This window comes from Carya illinoinensis, chromosome 16 (genome assembly GCF_018687715.1).
Source record: "Carya illinoinensis cultivar Pawnee chromosome 16, C.illinoinensisPawnee_v1, whole genome shotgun sequence".
Taxonomy (NCBI): domain Eukaryota; kingdom Viridiplantae; phylum Streptophyta; class Magnoliopsida; order Fagales; family Juglandaceae; genus Carya; species Carya illinoinensis.
Window position 1 is genome coordinate 21,090,850 of NC_056767.1, and position 8,202 is coordinate 21,099,051.

Consider the following 8,202-nt stretch of genomic DNA (forward strand, 5'->3'; position numbering starts at 1 on the left):
CTTTTATGAAGTGAACACATCTTACTCATAATTGGAAACTTTCATTGTTGCCCATTTATCTCTTAGCATGGGTGGTGTCTTGGAGTCAGGCTGAGCAATGGCAGTAGCGACGAAGCGGGTAAAAGCCACAAATATGGATTTGAACTGAGAAGAAATATTGTGAGTGCGGGGGCATAATACAGTGCGGTGTGCTCTAGCTTGGAAAGTAATGGGCAGCCTGCTTTCCACCGCATCTAGTCTGAAGAAGAAGATTTTTCCTTCCTTTATATATTCCTCAGCTAATTTTAATTGGGAATACAGAACCGAGGGAAAGAGAAGGGTGAATGGACTTCAAAGACAGACATCTCAGATTATTATAATACAAAGACAGATTCGAACGACTAATGTTGTACTGTAGTTAAAAACCGAGTATAATCAACAAGTGTCTGCTATGCTGTAAAAACCAAGATAATTACGTCATTCAATTTCAATTTGCTGTGGGACTTCTTCTGGTTTTGACCCCCCAGCATCAATTTCTTCCTCAGTAACTCCAGAGGCTTCCACAGTCCTCGCAATCCATTCCTTGAGTGGTTCTTCTTTCAAATCAAGCCTTAAAAGACCCGCAAACATCCCACCCATGAAAGCAACTGGCTCCTATTGGAAAATAGCATTAACCTTCAGAGGAAGTACTAGGAAGCATATACAAAGATTTCCACACAGACAATGCATTCATGGCTATTTGAAATATGAATATTACAGGAAACTTGCATGCTTGGTAAAGAATATTACGTGGCAATACAGCAGAGAATATCACTTTCACCTTTATCGGACTACCCAGACTAAAAGCAATTAATTGATGCTGCTTTATTTTAATAAAGCAGGCTAAGCAGCACATAAATGAGATGAAATCTGATAGTGTCTGCTTCATATACCACATGGTAAGATGGTAGTCTTTCCTGCCCTCTTCTGGATTGCGTATGATCAGGAGGTCATGGTGGCGGATCTTTTGGACAGCTCTAGTGGGTCTTTCAGTGGAATGCTCAATTTAGAACGGCTTAAGATTGAGAAATTGGTGTTATATCCAAACTTCTCAGCTTGATGTACACTTCGAGAATTGGTAGTGTTGAAGTAGATAAGATGATTTAGACTCCTTCCAGGAAATAGGAAATTCACAGTTCAATCCCTGTACAAGGCTTTGACATGTCCCAACCATAACTTTTTTCCTTGCGGAAGATAAAGGTGCCTTACAAGGTTGCCTTCTTTGTTTGGACTGCTTCTCTTAGGAAGATCATTATGGGCAACCTGAGAAGGCGTGAGTTTATTGCTATGGATTGGTGCTATGTGTTAAAAAAAGTGGTGAAACTGTGGACCATTTATTACTTTATTGTGAGGTGGTCACGGCACTATGGGATGAGATTTATAGCGGAATCAGATGTGTGGGTAATGCGGGTGGTGGATTTCTTGCTAGTTGGAGAGATCTTTAGGTTAATCATCAAATTGCTGATGTGTGGAATATGATTCATTTATGTCTCATGTGGTGTATTTGGTTAGAAAGAAATGGTTGGAGCTTTGAAGATCGGGAATGCACGTTGGATGATCTTAGATGTTTTTTCTTTCACAGCTTATTCTTGTGGGCTTCTGTTAAGGTGCTCAATAAGTCTAGTTTTAATTATTTCCTTGTATCCATATCTAGTTCCAAACTTGTAACTAGATGTTCTCTTTGTATACTTCATGTGCGCACGCATGAGAGAGAGAGAGAGAGAGAGAGAGAGAGAGAGAGAGAGAGAGATCCAAGCAAACAAAAAAAAAAAAAAAACAACCATTACATTAACTGGTTCTCTTTATTCATATCCAACCTAAACAACAATAAAATCTTCTTTGATGGAAAAAGGAGCTCAAGAAATAATACTGAATAATTATTTGCGAGCACTATTATGGTAGCAGCCAAATTATTAGATAATAAATATAGATTGGTGCACAGGCTTGAGAGGAGTAAGCCCTTTAGAATGGACTTATTTGACTATCTTGGTGAATGTCCCTGATAAAAACAACAAATTTCTCTTCCCAGTAACAAAATTAGTGAAGCAATTTTTGTATTTACCTTAATTTTTTTTTCATAAGTAAAAAAAACAACTAAAAATAAGGTAAAAATTCAAATAAAATTATGAAAACAATTTTCAATGGACGCTGCTATGTCCACCAAGAATCTCTACCAAGATTTTCTACCGAAAGTGCAAATTTCACTTTACCTTCTTTTTCAAACATTTTTAAAATCCCTTTAAACATTAAAAAAAAATACATTAAAAAACACTTCTTAATCATTAAGTTAAAAAGAAAAAACACAATTTGGTAGACATCATTGGTGGTAGAACTTCTCAGTAGCTTTATCATTTTCCATTTTCTATATACCCTAATTTTTATAAGTAATAAAGGTGACTAATGTATTCAAGCATTATTCAGAGAATCCTTCTGCAACCTTACAATCTAAAATCTCAAGTAGTTAATAACACAATAACTTCAGCAATAAAGATTTTAACTAAAGAGAACGAATATTTTTCCTCTCTCTCAATATTGTCTTCATATGGCAATAAGGGCTGCTTTCGGAATGGAACTGCTTCCACGCTTTCCAAATAGACTAATTCGGTCAAGTACATCTCAATTACTTTCTGAGGTATTGCCCATGAACACCAAAAATCATAATACAAAAGACCATATATCCTTAACAAGCGAGTAGTGAATTATTAGGCAATCAAGTGTTAGCCACTACTCCTGCACATGCAGCACCGGTCCACAAGTGATATTCCATTTTATCAACCACCCTCATTTTAAAATTGTACCAAGGCAGCTATCCCAAAAGGAAAAAATGTAATTTGCCCCACACAACCTCCACAGTGCTAACATGTCAAATTCAAATAAAATCAACTTCAAGTTTTTAAACTTCTTTTACAAAGTAGCCCTTGTTATGTCAACAGTAGAAAGTGTGTGCCCTCCATACCAATTTGCAAGTAGAAAGACTCCAACAAAAAACATACACGTCATTACATCATAACAAGACTGGGTATCAGATTTGCTTCCATGTTTCTGCTTCCAAAATAACTTAACAATCTTATCAGTCACATGCATATTCAAGAACAACGTTTTAAACAATGAGCTTGCTGATTTAAACTTATAATCCTGGAATGCACAAACATATTTTGGATTCTACGACCAAATCCCCCAGAACTGACGTAAGCATGCCCAAGACTTTTTAAATCCATTGATTAAAAATTAATCAGGCTGCTACTACTTTAGAGTAAAGTCTGCACACCACACATTGTGATATCCCATATTAAGTGATGAGTGTAGGCGGTATATAGGATCCCATATTGCTTGGGAGGGAGAAGCTCTTGCCCTTTATAATGATTTAAATGGAGCCCCAATTATACCATTGACTAGTCCTTTTGGAGTACGGGCATAAATGTTGCTTGGGCCTCTTTTGTGGTGCCAAACACATCATGCCGGAAACATACACTGATATCATCTCCTATCAAATACTTTTTGGAACCCAAACACCTCTCCCAACCAGTCCTCATATTATATCAGACATTGAATCCATCAGGTCAACCCATACATGTCTGAAAGACAGTTAATAGTTAATTTCCAAACACCCAAACCTCCAAATTTTGAGGAGACCAAATTAGGATCAAATCCACCAAATGATACTCATATTCCTCGCCTATTCCCACCACAAAAATTAAGTCACTCATATCTTTGAGATAATCAATCTTTTTATGGTCCAAGCACCTGACCATTACTTCATCTTGCACCAGTTTCCTAAAAGCAAAATGATAGGTTTCCATATTTTCAAATACATTTTAACGATTAGATTTATAAATCCCACTACATAGGTTACTAGAGCTTTTTATAGGTGAAATATCCAGGCACCGTACCGGAGTAAACTGCGTAAACCAATCCTCCACCCTTTTGTTAATGGAAAAGAGATGTCAGTTGGTCTAATGACCAATGGCAGTATAGAAACTATGTTAAAGAGTTGTAACAAGAATAATGACAATCGGATTAATTTCCATTGACGACGGAGAAAACCGCTACTGATAGAAGATTGAGATTTTTTAAATTTTCATCCGTTAGACAAGACAATCTAATCATATTGGATGTTTACAATTTTCCCTTTGTACTTTAAACTTTATGATTGTTCTCAAAAGCACAAATTGAGGACGAATTGAAACTAATTTCATGAATTCACTAGCACACCAATAAGATTACAGGATACCGAAATCCGAAGACTTACGAGAAACATACAAAAAGGGAAAAAGAAAATGAAAACATGTGGGAGCGATTAGCACTAGCTACCAGCAAACATAAGTTCAAAACACCCAAAATAAATAACAGGTAAGGGAGTAGAAGTTGTACTCAAGTACCTTTAGAGCTTCTTTGAGAATGGGTTCATCGATGGGATTGAAGAAAAACGCTTTCACCCCAATTTTGCTATTCCTGTGATAATTCGCTAAACGTACGCAGCTGCCGCTGCTGCTGCCTCTCCTTGCTTTCGATAACGTTAAGGGGTTTATCAACGGCTTCTTCCATTTCCACTGTCATCCATTTGCCATATTAATTTCACTAATGACACAGACACAAGAAACGGAGAGAGAGAGAGAGAGAGAGAGAGAGAGAGTACTTGGGAGAAGTGGAAGTCACGCACCAGAGCACACGAGGAGGAACAGAGAAGAAAGAAAGACATTTTTTGGGTCTCGGACTCTCGATGCGCCGTAGCTTATTGTTGGACGGGGTTTCTTGCATATAAATTTCTTGGTCGTCTTGCATTCATGATATTGCAATTCTTTGTTATTTAGAGGCTATAGAAATTTCTTTAAATTATATTTACGGACGGATTGTGAAGTGTATAAAAGGATTAATAGTGGGATCAATAAAGTTAAATTTTAGTCAAAGAATAATCAAAATATAAAATAAAATGTTACAATAGGCTCAACAAATGAATAGTGAATTTAACCTTTGGCTATATGGCTAGCCAAATTTATTGAGTGAAAGAGACTAGTCAAAGTTTAAAATCAATATTTTAATAGAATAGTGAAAGATTTGTTGAGCTTATTATTTGGTATTGTAAAAAGTAGCTAGTTAAAATTTATAAAAGTGAATTTTTTAGCTAAATTTTAGCTAAAGTTTGTTGAGGTCACTGCTAATGTTGTATCATATAATTTTTTTTTTTAAAAATGACTAAATACAAAATCTATATGAAAATAATAATAATATTTTAATAATATATCTTATTATTTTTCAAAATGATTGCACTACACTTATCCACTTCACGATTGTATATAATATTACTTTTATTTCACACATAAACATAAAAAACTTGAGCCTCATTTAGGTAGTGAGATGAGATGATATATAAATAATAATAAAATAATTTATAAATAATAATAAAATAGTTTGTATTAAGATGTCTGTGGACTTTTAGAAAATGAGAGAGAAATTATAACGTTAAAATATTGTTAGAATATAATTTTTATTTTAAAATTTGAAAAAGTTGAATTGTTTTTCATGTTTTGTTTAGAAGTTTGAGAAAATTGTAATGATTAAGAAATGATTAGATAAAAAAAAGTTACAAATTTGAAATTAAAAAGTGTTTGTAATGTTTAAATATTGAGATGAGATAAGATAAAATGAGGGTATCTTGCTATCCAAACAAGCCCGATGATAATTACTAAATTAATTCAAGTGACATTTTATAATGATATTTTTATTGAATATAATATTTTTTTTTCGTAAAGTTTGATGTTTGGTTGTTAAATCAAATTCAACTCATTTCAAATCAATCGTGTATTAATGAGACCAACTACTTTTTTAATTTTCTATAAAAAAAAAAAAAAAGTTAAATCCATCTCTTCCTACTTTATACATTTCAGCTTAAAAAGTTAAACTCATCTCAATCTAAAAAAGTTAAACATATCTTAATGAGATCCACAAAATAATATTATTTATAATTCAATTCAACTTATCTCAACATCCAAATGCAACCTGAATGTTAGACATTACATTAATTTAATCTATAAGATATATTTAATATAATTTGTGTATATTAATAGTAAGAGTTAAAATTGGGTAGTCTATCTGATAAGATTATAAGATGTTGTATATGATGAGCTAATTCAATCACTGATATCGTGACATCTAATTAATATGTTGATATAATTTGGAATATATTGAACTACACCATTCTGATTTATTATGCTGAAAATTACTGTCATTTGAATAATTAACTTACTATTACTAAAAGCATTTGGTTCTTTCTAAACACAGATGAGATGAGATAGAGATAAGACACAGAATTTATAATATGTATAATTAATTAGTTATTCTTAATCGCGGGTCTTGATATTTTAATAACTTTAATGTAATTATGTTGCATGTGGTTCAATGAGTAAGAAGATAATCAAGAGATTAAATTAGAAACTCATATAATTAAGATGTAGAGAAGATAAAAGAACCATAAATTAATGTTTTATTATATATTTTAAATTAGAAACATCCTGCCCAGGCTATAGGAATTTAGTCCAAGTGTACAAAACACGACATTATTAATGGCACCATATGTGGGATCTCTATAGACATAACATGTCCTTCATATGCCGGCTACTACACGTTCATAGGCAACTCGCGAGCAAGAAGCAACATCAACGACCATGGAAGGACGTTTTATTAAAATGAAAGAACGCATGAGGAAGATGGTGAAAGAAGTCAGAACCTTTGCCGCGAAAATGAAACCCTGAGAAGAACCAACATAGAACTGCAAGGTGAGGTGAGACCAAGCAGGAACCAGCAAGAAGAATCCCGAAGCACCAGAGGGGTAGACACCTACAAACAAGAAAGAAGGAAGATGCAACATGAGCTGTGAAGCCTCATGGACAAATATGAGGAGGTAGAGAAGAAGATGAGTGCCTCATTGTCGGTGGACTAGCTGATCACTGACTTACCTTAAAGTGCTAAGGTGACAGCTATGCCGCTTCCACCCAAATTCAAGGTCCCTCAAATGGAGATGTATGAAGGGTCCAGGGACCCCTTTGAGCACTTGAAAACATTCAAGGCTCATATGACCCTACATGGTTTTCCTAGGGAGATTGCTTGCAGAGCCTTCCTATTGACCTTGAAGGGGGCTACGAGAGGGTAGTTCAGGTCACTAGCACTCGAATTAGTTGATAGTTTTGGAGAACTAACTTGTCTATACCTCACATAGTTCATGTACAGCAGGTTGAGAAGGGGCCTAGTAGCATACCTCCTACCGTCAAACAACGAGAGGATGAAAGTTTAAAGACATACTTGTCCAGGTTCAACAAGGAGCATATGACGACAGATAACCAGAATGAAAAAATCACCTTGGTGACATTTTTGGGAGGAATATGATCCCAAAACCGTTCATGACATAGTTGATAAGGAGAACCTCCACCATGCTGCGAGAATTCATGGATTAGGATGATGGTTTTATCAACGTCGAAGACATACTCTGGGCCTTGACTGTGCTCAGAAAGATAGAGTCAGAACAAGCAGAAAGAGGCCAAGGTGTTAGGCAAAGCTAAAGCCCCCGAAAAGGCCAATGGGGGCTAGCAAGACAGGAGGTGAGATGAGGCACCCCTCCCAACAGGCCTAAGACCTCGATACGATAGGGTTTTGCCTGTCTATACAGGAGGAAAGCAGACCAACCGCCCGAGATGTTGACAACCAGAACCAAGTAGGGGTGTAACCGGTCCGGTTCGGTCCGGTTTTAGACAAAATCTAGGACCGAACCGGTAGGCACCGGTTTTACATTTTTCAAAACCGATTACGCACCGATTACCCTCCTAAACCGGTATTCCGGTTTTACCGATTTTCGGTCCGGTTCAGTCCGGTTTTCCGGTTTTAATAAAATATATATTTAATATAAAAAAAAATCTGTTTATAAAATAAATAAAAAAAAAAAACTGCTATGTCAAAAAATTCTACTTAAAAAAAACTACTATATAAAAAGACTGCTATGCAAAAAAAAAAAAGTGCTATGTAAAAAATTTATGCTATTAGTATAGCTTGGGTATGGCTTTATATAAATTATATGCTAATATATATAATTTATATTTATTTATTAATGTCTTATGTACTTATCAAAAAAAATATAAAGAGTTTTAAATGTATTAGGCCATTAAAATTTAGTAATAATATTTGAGTGATTTTCTT

At 34.9% G+C, this 8,202-nt stretch overlaps 1 protein-coding gene across 2 annotated transcripts; it reads right to left on the reverse strand.

Annotated features, from left to right (window-relative positions):
• Positions 1-234: 234 nt before the first annotated feature.
• Positions 235-4,839, reverse strand: LOC122299215 (UPF0426 protein At1g28150, chloroplastic). 2 transcript variants are annotated; one of them, XM_043109295.1, is made up of 3 exons: positions 4,679-4,839; positions 4,398-4,568; positions 235-633 (listed from the first exon to the last, which is right to left on the reverse strand). In XM_043109295.1, the coding sequence occupies exons 1-3, from the start codon at positions 4,715-4,717 to the stop codon at positions 457-459; spliced, it is 387 nt and encodes a 128-aa protein (XP_042965229.1). In that variant the 5' UTR covers positions 4,718-4,839; the 3' UTR covers positions 235-456. The 2 variants fall into 2 exon arrangements, with proteins under 2 accessions (XP_042965229.1, XP_042965227.1); XM_043109293.1 differs by having other exon boundaries at positions 4,655-4,816.
• Positions 4,840-8,202: the final 3,363 nt, after the last annotated feature.

Coding starts and splice junctions, on each gene's coding strand:
- LOC122299215 (XM_043109293.1), bottom strand. CDS start 4,717: ATGTCTTTCTTTCTTCTCTGTTCCTCCTCGTGTGCTCTGGTGCGTGAC. Junction 4,569..4,654: donor GTGACTTCCACTTCTCCCAA/GTACTCTCTCTC, acceptor AATGGATGACAG/TGGAAATGGAAGAAGCCGTT. Junction 634..4,397: donor TTCTCAAAGAAGCTCTAAAG/GTACTTGAGTAC, acceptor ATTTTCCAATAG/GAGCCAGTTGCTTTCATGGG.